The sequence below is a fragment of the Protopterus annectens genome, chromosome 9.part0 (assembly GCF_019279795.1).
Source record: "Protopterus annectens isolate FY-2018-M chromosome 9.part0, PAN1.0, whole genome shotgun sequence".
NCBI lineage: Eukaryota > Metazoa > Chordata > Ceratodontiformes > Protopteridae > Protopterus > Protopterus annectens.
The window spans coordinates 701,628,688-701,655,588 of NC_056743.1; the positions used below are offsets into that span (position 1 = coordinate 701,628,688).

Here is a 26,901-nt window from a genome sequence, read left to right on the forward strand (position 1 = left end):
CTCCTTTAATTTCCCTATACCTGCATAGGCAATAATTACTTTGAAAGTACTGCATTATCAAATTAAATCTCAGACCAAACTTCGCTGGAAAGAACAGTCAGTTGATCACTTAGTCTTCTTCTCTGAGCCACTGCACATATTTAAAGGTGATGCATACTTGCCACAGTAAGGCCTGACTGCATCGATATACTGGAAACTGTGTTACTGACTCATTTCTGCTTTTTTCACTATATGGTTAACATCAGTCATTTTTCATGTAATGGCACACAAAGACACTGGGCCTCTCCCCCCCCCATGTTGCCTGCAACATTTCTGTCAGAGGTACAATTTTGTCACGTTTGGGTAGAAAGGAGGTGGGTACTTGTTACACTGTCCCCACAAGAAAAATAAATACTTATTCTTGTTTTAAATAACCTGATATAACCTAAAACAAAAACTTGCAATAATAATTTCTACTAATTCTCCTGCTATATTCACAACTTTATTTTCTGATGAAGAATAAAATCCTACTTTGTGCATATAATGTATATAACAGTGCAAATATTCATGTTACACATTGTTTACATCTCAGAACAATGTCATCACGTTGTTGAACATTGCCTGAGAATTCGTTCATTGTTTGTATGCAAGTATGCTTTAACAGTTTCATATTCCGTGACTGAAATAACTTTTTTGTGTAAATACTAATGTTATATTAGCTAACTTTGCAACATCATTTTACAGCAGTTTGTTTGCTGTTTGTTTCTTGTTTCTCTTCATGTTAAATATATTTTGTAGTTCCCAGACTGTGGCTGAAATGAGTCTATAAGGGATCAGCGCACTATCCCTGTTAACTAACTTAGTAAATAAATTAACTGATAAAAATAAAATAAAACAATAAATAAACAGATAAAAATAAAATAAAACATGACTCTTAATGCGGTCAGAGAATGTTCTAATCATGACCTTAAGGGTGGAATTGAACCACTGTACTTAACCATCTGCATGTAAACCTCACAGAGTCATCGTGGACTGCACTACTTCACAGAACTTTCACAGACAGTTCAGCAGCTCTATCATGAAATTAGTTTCCTCTCTAACATAGCTTCCAGGTGAAACAACAAATTCTGCTGTGAAACTATATTGGAGTATTTGCCACTTTTTCCTACCTCAAAACATACAGAGTCCAAATCTCAAGATACCCAGCATCTTAGTCCATGGCTACAAATATAAACTTTTACACTGGAATCTGGAGTGCTGAGAGGTTTCATGGCCCCTCCATAGCTATGGCTACACTCTGAAATGCTTTCATTTAATTACATTTGCTTGATGACAGAAGAAGGCAATAACCTATTTAGTTTGTTGTTAAATGGCATTCAACAGTCCACTTCTTTACTCTTATCTTACCCTTCAGTTTTCCTCCACTTGTTTCTAACCACTTGAATGCTTGAATGCCTTGGTAAATTCCTTATGTACCACTGATTCTGATAGTCCATTCTTTAGGTCTGCAACCCTCTCTGTGAAGTACTTTCAAAGATCCTGGAAGTACTCCAGATAATCTACTGCCTGTCTTCCCTTTTCAACTGTCCTTCATTTTTCAGATGACTGCTTCACACCACCATGACATGATCCTGTGCACCTATATGATATCACACTTGTCTCTTCTGTTACCTGATGAAACAATCCAAAAATATATTGAAATAAGTTGCTGTGATTATCATCCAGTGATGATCTCTCTGGCACCTCATTTAAAGTCCATTCTTAATATGACAAACAGGTGTCACAATATACTCACTCATTTTTCCCCTGGAGGATTGGAATACTGTGAAAGCTTCCATAAGCCCTGAAAGTAAGATCTGGCAGTTGTGCTTGAGCTGTGTCTTCCAAATTAACCCTTACTTGCTCAACCTTTGAAGGAGGTCCAGTACATTTTATTTCTTGCAGCTGTAGTTCAGAACCACTGCTGCTGTATAGCTTTACCCATAGGAACTGGATGTTCTGCCATCTGTAGACACACACAAGCTGGAAGGCCAGCTGGCAAGCCTCTGTGATCCCCATTCTGTTATCACTGATATCATATTCAACTGCAAAAGTATGGCTATGAGGACATCTGTGTAGTCAGACTGCATTCCTATTAGCACATTTGTAGGGGTGTCACTAAGCACTGCCTCTTTCTTTTTTCAATAGTACTTTACAAGTCCAGGAAAATGCAGGTCAATGCTTGCTGAAGGGGTGTTCCTCCCAGTCACCTAGCTGTAGTGGACTACCTCCTGGTAACTGGGGCTCTTCTTTGACTGGTTGACTCTTGGATTAACCTAGGTTTGACATTTCTCATAGCTCCTATATTATCAGGTACCTTATAGAAAGCCTGTCTTACTGACTTTTTGGTTCCTGTGTCCGTATGACGTTTATTCAATTAAGTGCACCAAGGTTTGCCTTTGAAAATCTCCCCCATTTCTTATATTACTGATTGGAGTTCATGTACTTGATTTTGTGCAGTTGCTTTGAAACTGCTAAATTATCCATAGGGAACTCAAACCAAGCCTCAGTGAGACATTTACAGTAGGATCCTCACCTGTTCCATCACCACAGATACGGCAAAGTGCTTCCTGGAAGGGGTAGACTTTGATCATGCTGACATCAAATAGCTTGTGCTACTATACAATCTCTGGCAACTGAAATATATACTTAAGAGTTACTTACCTTTTTACATGCTGCTGAAATAACCAGTCACTCATCTTTCACACAGTAGAGAAAATACTGTTGTGCTAACTATTCTGCAGGATGGACTGAGTGCCATCACATTTTCTCAAGCTAAAATAAATGCATTAGATAACTTCATAAATACAGTATGTAATGACTTCATACAACTCTCTCCATATAATTATAGACAAATACAGTTTTGTACCATATTATAGTAGATAGCCATTAAAACATACTGCAAATGGTGCAGAAGGGTGGAGATCTTCACTGATCCAGGAGACTCAGGTTCCAGTTAGAGGTCCCTGCACTGGGAGAACAAGAATAAGGGGGTATGGCCTAATCACCTCTCCAAGGTGCTGTGGAGGGTTGTGTGGACTCAAAGCATGGCCTAATTCACTCTCCAAGGGGCTGTGGATGGTTGTGTGCACTCAGGGCATAGCCTAATCACCTCTCCAAGGGGCTTGGAAGGGTTGTATGGACTCAGGGCATGGCCTACTCACCTCTCCAAGGGGCTGTGGACAGTTGTGTGCACTCAGGGCACAGCCTAATCACCTCTCCAAGGGGCTGGGGAGGGTTCTGTATATTCAGGGTCACACAAGGCATTACAGTTTCTATGGGAAGGACTGGAGAAACTACTACTAAGCATTTCAAGAAGAGGGGTAGGACTGTACAGAGGGAATGCCCCTTGTGGAAGTTAGGGAGTGAGGGAGTGTTTCAGGAAGAGGGGCAGGACTGCACAGAGGGAATGTCCCTTGAGGAAGTGAGGAAGTGAGGGAGTGTTTCAGGAAGAGGTACAGGACTGCTCAGAGGGAATACCCCTTGTGGAAGTGAGGGAGTGAGGGAATGTTTCAGGAAGAGGGGCAAGACTGCACAGAGGGAATACCCCTTGTGGAAGTGAGGGAGCATCTTTCACTGTCAGCCCACTACACATGGATGTGTGCATGGAAAAGTAGTGTCATTAATCAGAAAAAGCTCAAACCACCATGAAGGCTGCCTAAACAATGGCTCTTCCTGACCCTCATCTGGCCATCACCATAGTGATTGGGGAATAAAATGGCCAACTGGTTCAGAGGGGTCTGATGACTGAGAGACAGCTGAGGGGGAATAGCAAAAAAAAAAACAAATACTGAGAACAAAAATAGCAGTTAATATCAATCATAGCTAGTTTTCAATTGATAAGCCAAATACATCTTTAAGGACAGACTTGCAGTGGCTCTGTGTGTTGAAACCTTTTAGATGCCAATATTATTCTGAGTACGGGGACTGGTGCAAAAATGGTTAATTTAGCCAAACACGGTGAAAATTCGCTTCCTAATCTTGCCCTCTCAATGTATGATATTAAACTAATTTAAGAATTACTGATGAAAATTGTTTATGTAATACTACTAGTTATAAACTACTAACTTCAAATTAGTTCTACTTTTTAATGAACTTCCATTTATAACTTGACAAAATGTTAACAATGAGCTACTGTATTCAAATTAAATATGTCTTCTAGAACGGTAAATACATTATTTGAATTTTCCTATGTACTATTTAAGGTTGAACAATTAATTATATCATCCATACTGACAGCAATAATGAAGTTTCCAAAAAATAGTTATAATCTGAATGGTTCACATTCTATATACTATAGCACATTCACATTTAAGACTGATCTCATAATTTTATCTATAATAAATGAATAAAGGAAGCGTGGGTCCAGCACAACTTCCAAGTCAAAATACAACCACTCCCCCAGTTCCTATCTTGACAGTGCTTTTAAGCTATTCATGCAACTTAAGGATGACAAATACATTTCCCTTCATCTTCTATAGATTAAACATATGTTTAAGCTAATTCTTCCATTCCTAGATTTCTATAAAATTATTTTGCATTGTAATTATGTATCCTCCATCATTTATTACTTGACACAAAACTATTAAAGCATCAGAACAGGCAATTGCTGAATGACTTTTACATATCTAAACATTTTCTTCAAGAACTACTATAAAGAAAAACAGACCTGGTGTGAATCTGTAAGGTACATCATATGTTAAATTGCATTTTCTTGGAAAAAAATCTGATATGTACTTCATTCATTACCAAGGACATTATCTTATTCAGAATGTTTTCATAAAGCCATAACATAGCATTTCCACTCTATCCTTTCCAAAATCCTTCTATAATTTAGGTGTCTTTAAAGCAGCTTCATTATATGAACTGTGACAGTCTATGCTGAGTATTGGAAACCTTGCCAAATCCCTCATAATGGTGGTCAATTATTTATAAACTATTTGTTTTTTTAAATCTATTGGAAGTGGAGGCAGTAGGCTAATAAAGAAACATGGATATATCCTTATAGTTTCCTGTTCTATAAACAGGCACAACATGGGCGCACATCCCTCTTTCAGGAAATGTACTCTCTAATTGGTGTTGTTTAGTCAGTTAGTCAAGTCCAACACTTTATGACCACTGGTACTTCAGCATACCTAGCCACAAGACACATACCTATCAACAGCTACTTCTTTAAGTTCTGGCAAATTAATATTGATTATTTTAGTGATGTTATCTATCAATGTCTCTAAAAAAAGTGTAATGGATTGCATTATCATGCCCAGTGGACCATTTCTCTGCCATGAACTATCTGCCTTCGGTGGCCCTACATGAAGTAGCTCACAACTTTACTGAGATACACAAGCACCTTCACCTCAAATATTTTACACAGATATGTGATAGATCAGATCGAATACTCAAAGTCAAGTTTTATAAGCCTGATCATGTGAGGCATGAAAGGCAGATCATGTCTGCTCAATCTGATAGACTTGAAGCTGCCACCAGAGTGGTAGGCTGTCCACACAGCCTACCTCGATCTAGCCAAAAAGCCTTCGACACCATCTCACACTCTGGAATCATTGATAGGCTCACTAATCCAGGCATTAACCCATACATCACTAGATGGGTTGACAACTGGCTCACTGACAGAACCCACACGGTGAAAGTAGCTGACTCCAAATCTGACTACCAGGCAGTTACAAGTGGAGTCCCACAGGGATCGGTTCTGGGTCCTCTCCTGTTTGGTATCTACTTCTCTGAAGTTCAAACCAACACCAAGGGACTCTGGTTAGCCAAATTTGTGAATGACTGCAAACTGTGAGCTATTATTGATTCTCAAGCTGATGTGGACATACTACAAAAAGGCCTAACGGAAACCAACGACTGGTGCCAAAACCATGGCCTTAGGCTCAATGCCAAAAAATGCATAGTCATTCCCTTCAGGAAAAACACGGTGCCCACAAACTACCATATCGAAGGGAACCTACTTAACTCTGAAGGTGTTATAAGGGATCTAGGGACACAGATAGATAGCAATCTCTCCTTAAACAACCACGTTGACACTAGTTAGAAAGTCCTTCTACGTGGCACATCTCATCACAAAAGGTTTCTCAACCAGGAAAAAAAGTCATTATCTCTCTCTACTTGGCCCTCAGCAGACCCATTATAGAGTACAATGCCCCATTTGGCATGTACCTCACTAGACACCTCCAACAACTGGAAAGGCCACAGAAGTTAAGCACTAAGAGGATCTTGCAACTTAAACATGTGCCTTATGCAGACAGACTTAAAAAATTTAAACTTTACTCCATCTCATATCGACTACTTAGAGGTGATCTCTGCTTGACATACAGAGCCATGTCTGACTTAGTTTTGCTAGACATGCTTCATCTGAAAAAATCCCAATCCCTTCGTGCTAGTCATTCCAAAGACCTCAACCTTATCAACACATTAAACAGAACCTGCTGGAGGGATAGGATCCTAACCCAGAAACTTCCAGTACTCTGGAATAAACTCCCTATTCACATCAAGCAGAGCACCTCACTGGCCCTCTTCAAGAGCAATCTTGATGAGTGGATGGAAAATAGGAAATTCATCCTGGGGATCACTTCAATTGCACTGCTAGATAGGGGCACAGGGAACTAACGTCTGGTAAGCCAGATGACTGGGAGCACTATTGGGCTAGGCTTGCAGTGGCTCCAGGGCCGTAAGCCTAGTACTTACCTATGAACCTATGATCCTGATATCCAGGATATCTGTGCCTTTAGCAGGTTAAGAGTTATTCAGTTTGATTAACCAGTATATATGCCATGATGGAAACAATAAAAAAAATAAATTAATTTTCCTGCCTTCTGGCAGTAGCACTATCCTGATCATACTTAATAGAATAATCTGTTAAACCGTTATACAAACTGTTGTGGTTTGCCAACCCTTTTCCCATTTTCATTTCCCAGAGTTACTTTTCCTGTCCATAATGTTATTGTAAACCTACCAAATCTTACAAACATTTATAATACTTCCCAGAAACTTCACTCTGGACCTTAGCCTTTACTGGCAACTGTTTTACAAGATTTAAGGTGTGCACAACTTAGATAAAACAAGTAATACAGAAAGCTCTGCTGATTTACCAACTATTTTTAATACAAGAGATCAACCTTGTATTATCGCTTTTAGCACAAAAAATGTTTTGGCATTGTCTAATATAAAATCCTGCATATTAGTCAGATTGTTGAAGGTACAAAATTGTATAGCTTTTTTCATTTTATTATTTTCACATAGGGCAATTTCAGCTATAACCACTTACCATCACAAATGTTATAACCAGCCAGGAACTATTCACGAGTTATGTTTTGCAAAAGAAGCATTATTAGTTACAAAGATAAGCAGCGCTTTTACCACTGACGTACTAATACACAGACTCTACAGAAGAAGGCCTCAGTCAGCTGACATGTACTGACTAACACACAGACTCTACAGAAGAAGGCCTCAGTCAGCTGACATGTACTGACTAACACACAGACTCTACAGAAGAAGGCCCCAGTCAGTCTTCGTTCCAATGAGTTGGTTACCAGTGGAAACTTTAGATTTTGAAATGACTGGCAAATGAAATCAGGATTATCTATTTGACACATATTACTATTGCCAGGTGTATTTACTGGCTGGAGAGAGTTTAGCTGGGAAACGTAGCAAAGCAAGCCAAGCCTCTTACACTAGTTTTGAATGTGCAGCAGCTGTAGATCATTTCTTTGAGTTAAACAGTATTTTTTTTCCATTTATTTATTTGTTAACTGGGAAGTTATCTGGTCCTCAGATACTTTGTATCCATGGTTTCAGACACAAAGACAATAGGCAGGCAACGTAGTGCAGCCAACGAGAAAGTATGTTTTGAGAGGTGGCGGGAAATGGATAAACCCTGAGAAAATGCACATAGACAAGGAAAGAATATATAAAACTCCACACAGACAGTGACCAGAGTTTAGTATCGATCCCAGGACCCTGTACCTATAGGGCAGAGATCATATCAGCAGTGATAATGTAAAAATGTTAACCATTTCTGTTAGCTGTAGTCACTGCAACCGCCACTGATGCTATAAAGTTTTTATCGAGCCATTCAGGCCAATAAAGCCAAACTCCACTAGCAGTAGACACAAAATATTTTGCCTTCTTTGAGAGCTCAGTATAGTATAAAGGAAGTGGGATTTGGCTTTATTGGCCTGAATAGGATCATAGGATCATACGAAGTTACTAGCTAGGGCCATTACAAACCTAGACAAGTTCTACCCTTATTTCCATGATCAGCACCTTTTGTCCCTGTCCAGGAGGGACACAGGTAGAACCTCAGGGTGAATTTACAGTTACCCATCCAATCGTCCAGATTGCGTTTGAAGAGCGCCAGTGAGGTAGGAGTCTGTTCCAAAGGTGTGGTAACCTATGGGAAACAATTCTGTCCCTCCAGCAGGTGGGTTCTATTAATGTCACATACCAGGTTAAGTTCTTTAGAGCAAGTAACCCATTTAACATTTGACTTGTGGATATGCAGCATTTCCAATAACACAGGGTCAGAGATTGCCTTATATGCAAGGCAGAGATCGCCTCTGATTAGTGTGTATGAAACAGAATAAAGTGACAGTGATTTCAGATGATCCACACAGGACAGATGCTGAAGACCTTGAATTTTCCTTGTGAGGAGCCTTTGTGGTCTCTCCAATTGCTGCAGGTGCTTGGAAAGGTAAATACCAATAGGGGCATTGTACTCAATTATTGACCTGATGAGGAAAGAGTACAGGGAGGTTATAACTTCTCTTTTTCTGGAGGCAATGCCCTTACCTATGAGATGAGCAATGTAGAATGCCCTTCTTACCACTGTAGGGACTTGGTGATCAAAGGTAAGGTTGCTGTCAACCTGTGTGCCCAGGTGCCTCACCACTGAGTACGTACGTAGGGTGTTATTACTGATGCAGTAGTTAGCAGGAACATCAGTCATACCAAAAGAGATGATAATACATTTTTTGCATTGAGTTTAAGGCCATGACTTTGGCACCAATCATCTGTTTGTGTAAGTCCGTCTTTTAGGATGTTGACATCATTTGTAGATTCTATGACCACTCCCAGTTTGCAGTCATCAATAAAATTTGTCAGTCACAGACATTTAGTTTTTGCTTGTACATTGGAGAAATAGATTCCAAACAGTAGAGGTTATAGGACTGGATACAGGTCTGCTGTTGGAGGTGGATTCCCCCATTTTGACTATATGTGTTCTATCAGTGAGCCAGTTAGCAACCCATCTAATGATATAAACCTTTGATAAAGACTTTAAAAGTTCAGAAGTCATGTAACTGGAGCACCTGTCATCAAGGGGTTATTTGCATTTTTCCCATTATCTTCCTTCAGAGGAGGTCTGCGAGGGGTTTGCCTTTGTTGACCTGAAAGTAACCACAAAGACTTAAAAAGAAAAAAGGTCATGGATATTCAGAAGTCATGTAGCTAAAACATTATGTCATTTTTAATTTCTCCAAGTCTTTTGGGTTTCTAATACCATGACAGGAATGGTCCCCATTCCTAAGTCAAAGTATGATTAAAGTTCATAAAATTAGTATTGTTTCACTCTTTGATGTTAGCCAAAAGTGCTCTTCGCAGCACCCGCAATGTGCCCAGTAATGACTCCTTCTGCAATTCGTACGGTGTTACATGAATTGGTAACATATCTAAATACGATTGTAAATTCTTTTTTATAAAACCATTTGCTCATACTACTATTGGAACTGCCTGGGTATCTTTCTTCCACATAGCTCTCGTTTCTGCCTGCAGATCAATGTATTTTATGCCTTTGTGTCTCTCTGGAGGTTTAAGGTATCACACAGTTAAAACTCTAGCTTGGCTGGGTTTTTCTTGCAGTTTTTACTGAATGGCTTGCCTGTGTGATCTTTTTACCCTTTGGTTTTGATGTTAGTTGGGATATTTTGCAGGCACCTTAATGTTTATTCTGTGTTTCTGTAGTATAGCCAAACTATCTACTTATGCTGTACTGATTAAATCAATAAAAATGCTGAAACATGCATTTCTACAGCTAGTGGGGTTTGATCTTATAGGCCTGAATGTAGCCATAATGACATAAAAAGTGAAAAAGGCAGGGACATTCAGAAGACAAACAGCTGAAACTCTTGATGTCCTTAATGGGTTATTTGCATATATCCCATGGGCCTCCATTACAGGAAGTTTAATGTACTGTACAATGAAAGCTCTAGATTAGGCTGGGTTTTTTTTTTTGCAGTTTTTTTTTGCAGTTTTTACTGAAATGTATTACACAGTGAAGACTTATTTACCCAGATTTTTTTAAGTTTTTGCCCAAGTGATTTTTTTCTGTGTATTTTTTTATTAGTTGTTGGTCACTATTAACAGGAAATTGTAAGAGAGTAGCTGCCTAACTTTCATAAAAGCAAATATACTTAACACAAACTGTTTCACTGTGTTATTTATCACTATACGTATGTAAGGTTAGTAAAATAATAAGGTAAAGCTTTTTGTAGTAGCACTTTATTTCCTATACATTCTGGCTAAAACCATAGAAGGGAAAGTATTAAAAATGGTTTACTGTAGCAGCATTTCACCAGACTCGTTACAGGATGTTCACCTGCATAATATTTTCCTAATTAGAAGTTATAGTCAGTGTTTAGTACTAGCTAAACTGAACTAGTAACTCATTAAATGGGTGAAGGTCAGAAATCTTTTAATTCACCTTCATTGTATTCAGGACATAACTCAATGAGCACAGCAATATGTCTAGAAAGTTGTTATTTTTATGTGAACCTCTCAATGACAACCAAACCCATTGCTAGCCGTAGGACTTCTGTACCTTTTCTGCCTGTATTATGGGCTTTTATAAAACTATAGAAGACATTATCATCCAATGGTAATCTGGAACTTTGTTACAGTTTTAATTTATTGTACTTTTTAAGGTAATTTGGGAAGAAACAAGCATGCCGCTGTTTTTTTGGAGGTTTTTTTTGGATGTTAGTTCATTTCTTACCTTTTCTCTGCACTGTTTGCTTCCAGTATTCACTCATGTCATTCTTGCAGGTCACATTTATCTCTTCTTTCAACTCATCCAACATCTGAGCATCATTGTTGAGTTGTCTTGCTATAGTATATCCATAGGGTGTTAAGGAACTGAACATCCCTTCAATGGGATCAAAATAAAGGAACGGATGATTATTGAAGGTGAATATATACAAGTACTGCATGTCTTCTAGGCTGCTGAATGAGCACTCTGAGATCATCTGCAAAACAAAACCCCCTGTAGAAAGATATAACAATGTAAGTCATCTGCAGAACACTGCCAGGTGCAATGAAGATTGTATCAACAACAGCAAAAGACAAAAATCTCCTAACGTGATTATTTGCATTTGTCTTTATGACATTATCTTTTATATTACTTTCTTGGCAGTAAAGATGAGCAATTAGAGCATAGCCATCTGAGCAATGTAAACAAACCCTATCCAGGGATCATTTGTATGCAGTGCATTTACCCTACCAGATGAGCTCTAAAACACTGTACAAATCATATCCAGGGATCATTTGCATGTGGTGTATTTACCCCACCAGATGAGCTCTAGAACACTGTACAAACCCTATCCAGGGATCATTTGCATGTGGTGCATTTATCCCACCAGATGAGCTCTAGAACACTGTACAAACTCTATCAAGGGATCATTTGCATGTGGTGTATTTACCCCACCAGATGAGCTCTAGAACACTGTACAAACCCTATCCAGGGATCATTTGCATGTGGTGCATTTATCCCACCAGATGAGCTCTAGAGCACCGTACACACTCTATCCAGGGAGCATTTGTATGCAGTGTATTTACCCCACCAGATGAGCTCTAGAACACTGTACAAACCCTATCCAGGGATCATTTGCATTTGGTGCATTTATCCCACCAGATGAGCTCTAGAACACTGTACAAACCCTATCCAGGGATCATTTGAATGTGGTGTATTTACCCCACCAGATGAGCTCTTGTATTTACCCCACCAGATGAGCTCTAGAACACTGTACAAACCCTATCCAGGGATCATTTGCATTTGGTGCATTTATCCCACCAGATCAGCTCTAGAACACTGTACAAACCCTATCCAGGGATCATTTGAATGTGGTGTATTTACCCCACCAGATGAGCTCTAGAACACTCTAACTACTTAATTTTAATTCACTGTGCTGATCTGTCTTTCAGTTTCTTAGTCCCAGCCTTCCCTAGCTAACCTCTCAAGTTTTCAAGTCCAAGTAAACCTCAGTAGGACATGGTCCACAAGAGCAGATATGAAAGCTGTTAAGGTTGCTGATTATGTTTTTTTTTTTTTTTTTTGTTAGCTGAGACTTGTCTATTATATTTTCCAGTTTCCATTTCACTGAAATATATATATGATTAGGTGTGAGTTAATGGAACAGTGATGTTAACAATGTTTACCTTTATCCTCACTGCTGTGCAATATTGGATTTATTATATTTACAGAGTGAGATTTTAGGGGCACACACATAGGGATACAACAGATGTCTTCCTGCAAAAAGGCTGCTTTCTAGTTTCTGTGTTTTCTTTTGGGATTCTTTTCATGCAAACATTTCTAATAAGTGTATTTTTTATTGCATTTGCATATAACTATCCCATTTGTCTAATTATCTGTCTAAAATATGGGTGGATGTTTGTCATTTCTGTCACTGTTTTTCAGCTAAATAAATGTGCCTGTCATAATGTTCTAAACTAATGTCCACTTCTGGAAACCAGTAAGAGTTTTACAAGTTGGTATCCAAATTCAGTCCAGGGTCATTTCATCTCTCTTTATCAGTTATTAGTTCTGTTTTTATTGAGTTTTGCCATCCCGCCCAAAGTGACAATCAAGCCTCTATCCATGATAGGTCCATTTGTTTTTTCCAGGTCCAGGCATCAAAATACATCCAAAGGGAAAGCCAAAAGTAGGCAGAGGTTAACATCATCTTCCTGCACTGGAAATGAACTTTTTTTAAAATTTATTTAATTTGTTATTCTTTTACTTCCACTGTTGACTGTCATGCACTGTGCCTTTCCTACTGTGATGAGACCAGTATAGGTCTGTGCTGCAGCACACTTATGATGCTCTAGAATCCCCTCATTTTAGGACAGGGATTCTAAGCCTTCATTCAGCCTGTGTTCTTGCAATGGGTTAGGTCAATGTCTTTATCTCTCTAGATATATTATTAACAAACGAGGGTGGATTGGTCCACAGACCATTTCAGCCATGACCTGAGGCAAATGGTAATGATACTTTAAAGTAATTGACAACAGAATATTTAGTTGCAATGTAATGATAATGCATCATAAAGGGATTGGTTGTCCATAAGCCAACTACTCCTATACCTCCATGATAGGCTAATCTAACTATTAGGTCACTAGTCAAACCTGGGGTGTCTGGAACACTGTCAGGGATTTATCCCTCTATGCCAAAGACACAGCTTTAGTTATTATGTTTTTTGACATGCAATGGCTACATTTCCTATTTAATTTTTTTTTTTTTTGTTTCTTTATTATTTGTTAACCAGGTAAGTTTACTGGTTCTCAGAGATTTGCAGCTATTAGCCAGACCAGAAGGCTCATACAATGACACACTATGAGTAGAGACAAAGGAAACATTCTAATAATGTTCTTTACCTCTCCATGTTCTTCCTTTAAAAACTGTAACGAGTAAAGTCACAGCCCATCTCTAATGACATTTTATTTCTTTGTATCATACTCTTATTACATGCAATTGCCATGATAGGGTTTCTTCATTGTTATGTCACCATTAATTTACTAGTTTTAACAGGTGTACTATTTCTCAATAACACTGTGAAGAAATAAGCCAAGTCATATAACTCAGACTGGGGTAGTTACCAGCCTCCTGCAGATGTGGTTAGTCCAGTGTTCATAGGTTCATAGGTAGGTACTAGGCTCTTGGCCCTAGGGCCTATGCAAGCCTAGCCATAACAATTCCCTGCCTATTGCTTCCCATAAATATTTACTTTCTTGGACCCATGTCTAGCAGGGCTACTGATGTGATCCCCGGGGTGAATTTCCGATCTCCCATCCAGTCGTCAAGGTTCCTCTTGAAGAGGGCCATCGAGGCGCTCTGCCTGACATGTATGGGCAGTCTATTCCAGAGTATGGGGAGTCTTTGGGTCAGGAATCTATCTCTCCAGCATGTTCTATTCATTTTGATGACAGCGTTAAGATCCCTGGAGTGTGTGGCTCTGAAGGATTGGGATTTCTTTAAGTGTAGCATGTCCAACAACTCTGGGTTTGACATGGCCTTGTATGTTAGGCAGAGTTCGCCTCTGAGTAGGCGATATGCGACAGAGAATAGCTGGAGTTTCTTTAGATGGTCAGCATAAGGCATCATAATTCAAAAGAGGTAGATAACTTCTCCCCACTCTGGATCTCAAAGAGTTTAACCAACACATCTGTTTATTCAGTTTTGGAAGGTCTCCCTACACGGCATTATGCCTTTGATATTGGAGAGCACTTGGATGGTCTTTCTTGACATAATGGAAACTTGCTGGCATATCAACATTTAGGGTCTATACTTGGGATTCCTCTGTTTTGCTATGGGCATTCATTGCAGCACAAAGGTACTAAGGTGTATGTTGTATTGCCAATGTTTTGCAGTAGAAGGATCTCCTAGTGTTCCCATACTTGAATGACTGACTCCTAATTACCCCATCCAGGGGACTTTATAGAAGAAGCCCTGTTGTGATACTCCTAAATTTTTGGTTCCTGTAGGTGACCATACATTTGATGAAGTCCCTTCTGAGTCCTGCTCAGAAATAAGCCTTTTCCTGTGTGATACGGGTCACACATCCATGTTGATCATTCCTACCATTGCAGAGGTTATAGTCTTAGTGGACTAGGTAAAGTTACAGTGCAGGGTCCAGGTTTGGAGCTTGTTATTCCTTCTTTTTACAGATGATGGGTACCATGATCTGCCTGAAGCTACTCTGTGAATCTGATTATGTATGTGTTACAGTGAAGTATGACTGAATAATGGTTTCAGAATCAACATATTTACGATATTGCTTCTAGTGTCAGGTAGGTCCTAGAATGGTGGAAAATCACAGGTTTCTTTTGGGTCTTCTAGTTCTGCATCCTTATCTATCACAATTTTTAGTAATAGGTTCATAGGTTCATACTGGGCTATCTGCCCTAGGGCATTTATAAGCCTAGCCAGAGTGTGTTTGGCTTTCGCCACCCATTTTAAAATAATTTTGTTATGCCCTTTTTCAAGGTTAGTATACTGTGCCTCTGTCTAACAGTGACACAGAAGTGATACCCGGGGTAAACCTACGATCTCCCATCCACTCATCAAGATTCCTCTTGAAGAAAGTCAATGAGGGACTCTGCCTAACCTGGACTGGGATTTTATTCCAGAGTGAAGGCAGCCTCTGGGTTATGAATCTGTCCCTCCAGCATGTCCTATTTATTTCAGTGCTGAGGTTCAAGTCTCTCGAGTGCGTAGCTCGATGGGATGGATTTTCTGAGGTGCAGCATGTCCATTAATTCTGGGTTGGACATGGCTTTATACGTCAGGCACAGATCGCCTCTGAGCAGGCGGTATGCCACTGAGTAGAGCTGGAGTTTCTTTAACCGGGCAGCATATGGCATCTGTTTGAGCCCTTTGATCCTCTTGGTGAGGTGCTTTTGGGGTCTTCCCAGTTGCTGCAGGTGTCTGGTAAGGTACATCCCAAAAGGGGCATTGTACTCAATTATGGGCCTGATGAGGGATGAGTAAAGAGGCATGATGACCTCCCCTGATCTAGATGTGAATCCCTTCATGATTAGGTGGGCTATATAAAATGTTTTTCTAACCACTTTGGCCACGTGGTTGTCAAATGAGAGATTGCTATCAATTTGGGTCCCCAGGTCCCTAATTACATCTTCTGTACTTAATGGATTACCACCTATGTGGTAATTTGTGAGCACTTTGTTTTGCCAAAGGGATGACTATACACTTTTTGGCATTTAGCTTGAGGCCATGGCTCTGGCACCAGTTGTCTGTTTCTATGAGGCCCTTTTGGAGGATGCTTGTGTCGGCTGGAGTGTTGATTATGGCGCCCAGTTTGCAGTCATCTGCAAACTTGGTCAGCCACAGTCCTTCCATGTTGACCTGTACCTCCGAGAAATATATACCGAACAAGAGAGGTCCCAGGACTGAGCCTTGTGGGATGCCACTTGTAACTGGTTTGGAGTCTGACATGGCTCCAGCAATTCTAACCATGTGGGGAGCCAGTTTGCAACCCATCTAGTGACATAGGGGTTTATATTTAAGCTGGTGAGCTTATCTATAATGCCTGAGTGGGGTATTGTATCGAAGGCTTTTGCAAGGTCCAGGTAGGCTGTGTGGACCACCTTCCCTCGTCAATGGCCTTAGTGACTGTTTCAAAGAAATCAACCAGGTTTAAGAGGCAGGATCTGCCCTTAACAAAGCCAAACTGGGTAGGATCCAGTGTCTGTAGGTCCCCAATATCTTTATTTATGAGGTCCATGATGATCCTTTCCATAGCTTTGCAGACCAAGCTAGTCAGGCTTATGGGGCGATAGTTTCCAGGATCCATTGAGGCACCACCTTTGTGGAGAGGGACCACTGTTGCTGTACGCCACTCTTTGGGTACATATCCTGTAGTAAGGCTGAGATTGAACAGTAGTTTTATGTTTGGGTTTAGCTCTTCTTGCAGTTCATGTAGGGCGCAGCCGGGACACCATCTGGTCCCATTGATGCTGTGTTTTTTGCTTTGGAGAGGGCAGCTCTTACCTGAGCATCTGAGATGTCAGAAGGGCAGCACTCTGCTGGGATAGATATTTGCCCTTTTGGTGGGGAGGGGGGGAGAGAAGTTTGTGCTGAACCTGTCAGCTAGGATGTTGGCAATGTCTGTGGGTTCGGTGTATTTTTTGTCATTTTGGACTAATTCTGAGCATATCTGGGAATTCCCACCCAGGTTCCTAACATAACTAAAGAAAGCCTTGTGATTATCCTTAGTGTCCTGTGCAATTTTTCTCTCGAAGCTGGCCTTAGACGATATAATGAGTGCCAGTAGTTTTTTGCTAATACTGATCAGAGATGCCTTCCCTTTTTGGGATTTTGCTCTATCATGTAGTAGCTTCCTCCTTCTATTGTATAGTTTGTTTATGGCTGGGGTCCACCAGACAGGACGTCTGCCTTTGGAGGATTGGGACTTGGTTTTATTTGGGATTGTATGATCCATGCATTCCTGAAGGTGTTCATAGAATACGTTTATAAAGGATTCTGTGGTCTGGGCCGTATTTTCCACAGGCCCGGGGGCTTTGAAGGATTCCACCTCAGTTTTGAGGAGTGTGAAATTTACATTAGAGAAGTTTTTCACTGTGGTTTTCAGGGCAGGGGTGGAGTCGGGATGTGAATATCCAGTGAGATTAGTTTATGGTCTGATCTTACCAATGAGGGATACACTTCTGGTCTGGAGCATAGAGTCCCCATGTTGGTGATGATCAGGTCCAGTATGTTTTCCACTCTTGTGGGAGTGGTAACAAGTTGTTCCATAGCATTTGAGTTTATAAATTCTAGGAACCTTTGGGCTAGGGTGTTGGAGCTAGAGTAATGCTCCCAGTCTATGTTTGGGTAGTTAAAGTCACCCAATATAATGGTATTTGGAGAGACCTTCATATTTTCCAGTGTTCTCAGGAAGACCAAGTGGGGTTCCTGGGTTTGGGAGGGTGGTCTGTAGCAGGCTATAAACTGGAAGGCAGTTTTACCCACTGTTAGTTGCACATGGATAGTCTCTGATGCTTCGTGCTGTGCCACCAACCTGGAGGTGTGGGTATCTTTGATGAATATTGATACTCCCCTCCTTTTGTGGTTTGGTCCAAGTTTTGGGGCCGAAAAGCATGGTATGAGGTATAACCTGGTAGTGCTGGGGTGCTCTCTGGAGCCTTGAACCAGGTTTCTGTTACTGCACAGATATCAATGTTCTCCATGCTAAGGAGAGTTTCGAGTGCGTGCATCTTGAGGTTTAGACTTCTGGCGTTGAGTAACATTACTCTTAGTTTCTTATCCCTTGTGATACCTATGGAGGTGGGTTTGTCTTTTGAGCCTTGCCTAAAAAGGCACTATGGGGGTAGCAAGAGCCTTTGCCAATATCCGAAAGCCCATGGGTGACAGGTGCAAGCCGTCCCTAGCGAAGCATCGTGGCTTGTCGAGCATGTCACCCCAGGCTGACAGGCATTGGATCCCCTTTGAATGACACCAATACTTAAGAATGGAAGATTTTTTTGTGAAATAAGCTCTCACATGGCATAAGATATCAATCAGCTGGCGGTAAGGACAGTCCTCCTGGTTTTAATGACAATGTTACTGTAGCATCTTTCATCTGGTCACAGAAGCAGTCAATTGTATGGTAACTTAATAAGAAAGGAAAACAGAATAATACCTCCCCATGGTCAGAGGCTATGCATTTTTGGTAATGGACTACACAGAGACAACGGTCTCACAGCAGTTTGCATCTTTGGAGAAGTTTATGATCTGGCAAATTCCCTGCATCATAGTTCCATGCTTCTTTCAGAACTTCAGATTTAGAGGCCTTGTTTGGTAAGGGTCCATTGGAAGTGATGCACTCCATTGCCAGAGCTTCAGATTTAGAGGCCTTGTTTGGTAAGGGTGCATTGGAAGTGAGACATTCCTTTGATCAACGTATTTACCATCTATGGGACTGCAGTCATCTCCTCCTTTTGCTCAGTTCATTGGGGCAATGGGAAGCAGCAGTGGATGAAATCCTTATGGTTCGATGATTTGTACTTTTACTCTTACTTAAACTGAGAGGAAATGCATAAAAGTGATTAGAAAAGTATAAAAACAGGTGACAGCAGTTAGCTTGCATTTTAATGCAACTGAGACTATGACAGTGGTTATTAAAGTAGTGAAATGGTTGTTGTTACTGGTACTATGCACTTGGGGGGGCGACTGCATGGCATGTCTCTGTGGTTAAGGTTGACTGAAGCATGTGTATGTTGCCTGTGGTAAGATACCCTCATCTTTATACATGCAGTCTTGGAGCTGCAGTCTGTTATGTCTAGGGAATTATATCTGATACTCCAAAAAGATGGAGCACTCCATAAAGCAGGTTTGAAAATGTCCTATATTGGGGCAGCTTTCTCTTGGTTTTCTTCATGGGAGCAGAAAACAAGGGAGAGAGGGTGCAGATTCTCCCCAAATCAAATGCATGAGTATAGAAATATGGCTATTTTTTTTTGTCTACTTTGCACTACGGAAAGCAGAGCAAGTAACATTAGATGGATCATGGCAGCCATCCGTCCTTTGTCATATGGCAAATACTCATCCACTGACAAATGATGCTGCGACGTTCCCTCCTCTGGGCCAGTAATCAAGGAGCATGAACCCTCACCAATGAGGGATGTTCATTTGGAACAAAAATTGATACACAGAATATTTCCAGATGCAGCTCTCTGCATCAAGCACAATCCTCCCCAAGAGCACACAGGGAACACACTCAGTCCAGGAGTTTGGTTTCCCTCTCTCTCTCCAAGCCACCAACAAGACTCCCCACTGGCACAGCCGAGTCCTCAGCCAAGTGTCCAAGCCAAGTCCTCCACCATTCCCTCTGTGAAACAAGTACTCTGTGTCCCTGCTCCAAGTAGTTCAGACACACACACACACACACACACACACACACACACACACACACACACACACACACACACACACACACCTGGGAAAGGCTGGCACAGATTCACCATTCATGCCCCTCTGCCCAGACTATAAGGTAGTTGCTGCCACCAGACACTCCAAATCCAGCTACTCTAAGGCTCTTAAAAGGGTACCTAATTATACTGAGTGAAATTAATACTAGTACAAATGGTAGGGTTTGACCAATGCAGTAAGGCTTTTAGAAGTGGCCACAATGTCACCAAATAAATATCAGTACTCCCAAAAGTTAAAATATTATGTAAAAGACCTGCCACAATGAAATGTTTAAATATATTTAACAATAAATAATAAAAAAATGAAGATAGTAACTATTTACAATAAATACCAGAGTTTCAGTCACAGGAAATATTAAAATAACACAGATGAATATATTCACACAGATACAGAAAAACAGTACTTAACTAATCTCACTATATTTTCCTGACTGATCTAAAGAATTACTATTCCCTGGTTACTTACTAAAGTAAGGCAAGATGAAATGGGTGAGGGATCCTTCTTTGTCAGGTTAGAAAAACAGACTGCTCTGAGACTTCTGTCTCATCTGGTATTAAAACGTCATTTTAGTCCTGGATTACAGAATGACATCACATACATCTGGTCATCTGACTCTGGTTCCCATACTACCCCCTTTCCTAGCAATTGAACCAGAATCTAGCACATATGTGTCAATAATACAGACACATAGAGCTTTGCTAGGATCTGTTTCAGCTTCTAGAAGTCATAAAATAATTTCAAACTTCCACCCTTCCAGTGTAGCAGTTAGTTCACCCCAAGGACAATAAAGAAAGCTTCCTAGTACAGAATTATTTTCTCTGGCTGCATTGAGACCTGTGAGATACAATTTTTATGGCTTATACCAATTAATTTAATTTCAAGCTATTTTTCAAAGTCAGATGGACTGAGATTAATCTCTTCTCTTCCAGTATCCTCTGTTACAATGTATTCATTTCAGTAGTTAACATACAGTCTGGAATATATGTATACTTCTTTTTCTGTCCAGCAGGAGCCACTGTTGGCACATTTTTCAACAGAAGCACCTGTACAAATCAGTTTGATATACAAATGACATATAATTCTTTACAAAACTCAAACTAGCTACACTGGCATATGTTACATACCCATGCTCTAATTCTCCTGGCATAGCTGGCAATACCTCACATTGTCACAGATGTCATCAAATTTCACTCCACTTAGGGACTGGCTGCCTACAGTTCTTACTTCAGGAATGTCTCTATTGCAGATATCCATGCTGCAATTTTGTCTTTGTTGCATTCCTTCACCAAACATGACTGTCTTGACCACAGGGTGGGGAGTCGGCCTGCACTGGCGAAATTGGTACCCCAGGAGTTAGCTGGTTGTGTGATCTTCAGGATCCTTCCACACTGGTGGTTACTGGTTGGTTTGTCAGTACTACTGCCCTTGTAAGTAATCACTTTCACACTACTAATTAGCTGCAGTCATCCTGAGTAGCTGTCTTCAGATATTTTTCCATGCTACATTTCTATAGCAGTATATTCTGCTCTCTATCAAAAAGGTGACTGTCTCTTTGAAGTCTGATTAGTCTACTAATACAGCTTTTCTGGGGTCCCACTTACCACCAGAAAAACTTATGTCTCTTTCATAAGCTCAGATGTCAGTAAGTTATAAAGATTTATCTAATTTTTGGTTTCCAAATCTCCACACCAGTTCCCAGTATCTTAGCCAGTAGGATTTTTTTTAAAGTCTACTTTAATAAATTCTGTGCCAAGTTATGGCACTACTTCCATTTGCGTTTACATTTGTTTAATGCCAGACCAGGAAAGTAATCCTATTCTGTACTGCATTAATTGCTGATTTACATTTTCTTGAGACAAAGAAGAAAAACCCTGGCTGACAATATCCCCTGATCAGCTGGCAGGTATTTTCCAAAGGCAAAAGAGCTTCAGGATAGTGCTATATCTAAAAATAGTTTGGACGAGAACACAAGCTTCAGCCTAGTCTGGCAGACTCCTCCATTCATACCTCATAGCTGTCCAGATTTTCATAGAATATCCAGATTTTTACCTCTTATATTTGGTCTGTTTATCATAAAATGTGTATTTTTTTGACAAATTACTAGGATGATTTGAGGATTGAAATCACGTTCTTCAGAAAAATGGATGCGAAGACGAATCCTGTCATTCTATTAGCTTTCTAAGTTTATAAGAACAATATTTAAAATCTGTCCCTAATTTTAGGCCTTTGTCCTTCATTATGTCAGGCTTGCCCAGATTTCTTGTGCTAAGAGATTGAGTGGTATGTCTCCATTTACCGTCCAGAATCCCATGCAAAAAAGTTAACTTTGACCTCTCTTCACACTGTTTCTGCTAAATGGTTTTTCACTTACCAATAGACGCACCAGGAGAAAAATTAATAGCTTCACTTGCTAAGTAGAAAACTTGATGAACAGCACAGACATACCACATGGCATATACTCCAGGAGCAGTTGGGAGAAATGAAGAGAAACAAATAAGTATAGACTGTTATGAATTAGCAATTTCTTGGCCCATCCAGTGTGCCCAATCTTTGATATTAGGATAAGTAATTGATCCTTACAGGTTAAAGTTTGCATCATCTTCCCTGGCACTACAACTACACTGCTTCTTTTCTACATGTGTTGCAATTTCCCGCTATTTTTAATTGACAACCTTCTCAAAAAACCTGTTCTAGTATATGCAACTGCTCTCTGTGGGAGAAAATATTTTCTTATGTCAGTAAATTGAAGGAACACTTTAAGTTACGGATCTCTCTCTCTCTCTCTCTCTCTCTCTCTCTCCTAAAGTGACATCATAGGTAAGGCAGGAAAGCAACTAGTAACACAGAATACAAAGATGCAATATTTATTTTGCAAGCAACTTATGATGGTAACTAGTACTAAGTAAAGAATTTAAACCTGTGTAATTCATTTACGTACCAAAAATTCGGGCTAAATATCACATCCTTATAACACTGGCATATTGTTCATAACAAACTAGCACAGTGTCAATATTTTGCTTCACAGTTCAATGGAAATTGTAATTTTATCCTTATGCATAGCTGTGGAAACTCTATTTAGGATTTATACTAGGATGCTGACACCAATTGTTTTCAGGAACATAATTCATTGTTTTTTTTTTATTTTTCAGCAGTCACAGCACTGAGAATTTATTAGTAGATGGTTCTTTGCTGTGGCTAAAATTTGTTTTGCACTGGTTTGAGATTAGATTCATTACAAAGGCATGCCTTAGACTAGGCTATGTTGTTGTGTCTTTCGGCTTTTCCCAGTTAGGGGTCGCCACAGCGGAACTCCGGTCCGCTAATGAGTGGTAGTTGATTTTTACGTGCCGAGTTACCAGCCCTGATGCACAACCTTCAACGAAGGTACGCCCATTCACGCATGTCTCCACGCAGAAGACGCTCTAGCTGAGAATCAAACTGGACAGCGTCTTACTGTGAGGTGACAACGCTACCGCAGCACCACCACTGCGGGTACTTGCCATCTTCAAAATGTCTATAAACTCTCTATGATACCATTGCCTCATATCAGCTGTAGAGTTTTACACTGATTTCACTACTGAAATTTTGCATTCATACTGAGCTTTAGTGAGTAGGTGTCTCCACCAGCCTGCTTCTGGCTTATTCTCTCAGACCCAGATTTTATTGACCTACTATTACCTACTACAGGGATTTCCATGTAACAGAAATTAGAATGCATAAATGCTGTCAGTTTTGGCCATCCATGCATGGTGATAAGTACAGAGGGGTGCTCTTAATTTGCCTATCACTACTAAACTGCTCAACGCCATGATAAATTAAATACTTAATTGTGAACATGTACCTATTCAAACATTGTACCTCCTTACTCTCCCCTCTTCAATCTCTTCCATACTTCTACCAATTTCTCTCCCCGGCTTTCTCTCTTAATATACAATAAGCCTGCTTTTCTCTCACTCCTGGTTATATTATACTAATTTACTTTTAATTTCTCTATAGTCAGGCTAAAATTTATGTAATAAATCATTGTCATATAACTTGCATCTATTTTTAACCAATGTTTTCATACTACAGTGGATATAAAAAGTTTACACACCCCTGTTAAAATGCCAGGTTTTTGTGATATAAAAAAATGAGACCACAATAAATCATTTCAAAACTTTTCCCACCTTTAATGTGACCTATAACCTGTACAATTCAATTGAAAAACAAAAAATCTGTTAGGGGAAAAAATATTAAAAAAAAATGTAAAATACGCTGGTTGCATAAGTGTGCACACCCTTAAACTAATATGTAGTTGTATGCACACCCTTAGGCTAATACGTTGTTGAAATACCTTCTGATTTAATTACAACATTCAGTCTTCTTAGGTACACACCTGTCAATAATTAAAGAGACTCTTATTAACCCCAAGTAAATTTCAGCTGTCCTAGAAGGATTTTCCTGAAATTTACTTAGTTGCCTGCTACAGCAAAAGCCATGGTTCGCAGAGAGCTTGCAAAGCATCAAAGGGCTCTCATTGTTGAAAGGTATCAGTCAGGAGAAGGGTACAAAAAAATTTCCACAGCATTGGATATACCATGGAACACAATGAAGACAGTCATCAAAAAGTGGAGAAAAATATAAGACAACAGTGACGTTGCAAAGAACTGGACATCCATCCAAAATTGATGAAAAGACAAGACTAAAACTGGTTAGTGAGGCTGCCAAGAGACCTACAGCAACACTGAAGGAGCTGCAGGAATTTCTGGCAAGTACTGGTTGTGTACTACATGTGACAACAATCTCCTGTTTTATCCATATGTCTGGCCTATGGGGTAGGGTTGCAAAATGGAAGCCTTTTCTTACACAGAAAAACATCCATGCCTGGCTAAAATTTGCAAAACATTACATCATCTCCCAAAAGCATGTGGGAAAATGTGTTATGGTCTGAAGAGACCAAGGCTGAACTTTCTGGCCACAATTCCAAAAGGTACGTTTGGCACAAAAACAACACTTCGCATCACCAAAAGAACACCATCCCCATGGTGAAGCATGGTGGTGGCAGTATCATGCTTTGGGGTTGCTTTTCTTAAGCTGGAACTGGGGCTTTTGTCAGGGTGGAGGGAATTATGAACAGTTCCAAATACCAGTTTTGGACCAAAACCTTCAGGCGTCTGCTAGAAAGCTGAAGATGAACAAGAATTTCACCTTTCAACACAACAGTGACCTCAAGCATACATCCAAATCAACAACAGAATGGCTTCACCAGAAGAAAAAAAAGCCCAGACCTTAATCCAGTAGAAAATCTGTGGGGTGACCTGAAGAGGGCTGTGCACAAGAGATGCCCTCGCAATCTGACAGATTTGGAGCACTTTTGCAAGGACGAGTGGACAAATATTCCCAAGTCAAGTTGCGCCATGCTGATAGACTCCTACCTAAGAAGACTGAATGCTGTAATTAAATCAAAAGGTGCTTCAACAAAGTATTAGTTTAAGGGTGTGTACACTTATGCAACCAGCTTATCGTACGTTTTTTATTTTTTTATATTTTTTTCCTTAACAGATTTGTTTGTTTTTCAATTGAATTGTACAGGTTATAGGTCACATTAAAGGTGGGAAATGTTTTGAAATGATTTATTGTGGTCTCATTTTTTTATATAAAAAAAAGTGGAATTTTAACAGGGGTGTGTAAACTTTTTATATCCACTGTAAGTCTAACTTGTTGTAATTATTTAAACTGCAGACGTTTTTATATTATTTTTGAAAGTAATTTGTACAATTATTGTTCTTAAAATGTTTTGTCATACTTTGGAGATTTTCTCCCTGGACCTCCAATGAAAATGGGCACTAACCCAGTTGGACTTTCACAGTAATCAGATGTCAATAAATCAATAAATAAATAAATTAATTAATAACACTGCTACAGTGTAGATTAGGAATCTTAAAATGAACCACAAAAAGCAGTATTTGAAAAGGAAGACAATCTCTGTTTGCAGGATGTTCATTTGGGACCACTAATTTGCATCCCCCTCAGACAGTAAGAGACCCAGTCACCTGCACCTGCTGCCTTCCCACATCCAGCCTTGATCCTGCTCATCTGAAAGGACCATTTACCCATATTCCAAACACCAGTAAGAAATTTGCCATATTGACTGATAAAGTCCAGTTGCTGGACAGAATAAACTTGTATCCATGATGTTCACAAAAACACACCAAAGTAGCCTCTTCCAATGCAAAATATATTGGGATATAACAGTTAACTAAATAAAAACACTATATATCATTTCACAGTTCTGACAGTATTATGACATTACACAGATGAATCAGATTTCTAAATGCATTATCAGGTGGCATGCATGCATTTACACAGAGCATTAGAGTCTCCTCCATCTCCAGAACACACACACACACACACACACACACACACACACACACACACACATTTCAGAGGGACCGAAAACCTTGTGATTTTCATTTCGCAGAACACTGTTTATTCTGAGAAGAATTATCTCACCTGCAGCAAAGTGGAAACCCAGGAGTAAGGAACAACAGATTGATAAGCAGTTCCACAGCAACATTCTTCAAGAAGGCAAAATTATACATAAAAAAAGTAAAAAAAAATAATGGTGTGTGTGCAAGTGATACTTGTTGCTGCAGTCCTTTTTAGGGTTTCCTGTTTTTGTATCACCAATTATAGCACGTAAAACATACAGCATGTGAGCTTATAAGTAAACTCTTACTACATTTCAGGGCAGCTTGTCTGAGCCAGTTATATAGCAGACTGATGCAGTCATCAGTTGCTAGGCATGCAATAACAGCTGAGCTAATTTTACAGTTTGAGAGTTTGGGTACTGACAATTTGTACTTTGATCTCTCAGCACACTTGCAGAACTCCTACAATATTCATTTCCTGTAGCTCACTGAAGATATAATCAAGTAACATGGTGTTGCCCCTGCCTCTCTCCAATCTGCCTACTCTTTCTCATTCCTGTTTTTCCTGTCCCTTCAGCACTATCTTTTCTGGTAATCTAAAACCCTATTTCTATTTCTCTCTTCTGTACACAATCTTCCACAAAATCAAAAACTATTTATTGTCAAATGTTAAATCCTTTTTATATTTTAACTTGTTGACAAATTCCAAATGTAAACTGTGATCCTACTTTCTGTCTATGT

General features: G+C 39.8%; 1 protein-coding gene across 2 annotated transcripts in view; it reads right to left on the reverse strand.

Moving 5' to 3' along the window:
* The window catches only part of LOC122811465 (class II histocompatibility antigen, B-L beta chain-like), a 98,176-nt gene extending 71,744 nt beyond the window's left edge, over positions 1-26,432 (reverse strand). Inside the window, exons 1-2 of one of the 2 annotated variants that reach the window (XM_044083320.1) lie at positions 26,243-26,431; positions 11,024-11,290 (exon numbers count right to left, since the gene is read on the reverse strand). In XM_044083320.1, coding sequence (XP_043939255.1) covers positions 11,024-11,290; positions 26,243-26,306 — 331 coding nt within the window. In that variant the 5' untranslated portion in view covers positions 26,307-26,431. Of the gene's footprint in view, positions 1-11,023; positions 11,291-26,242 lie in introns of both variants that reach the window. The other variant, XM_044083321.1, reaches the window with a different exon arrangement.
* Between the last annotated feature and the right edge of the window lie 469 nt (positions 26,433-26,901).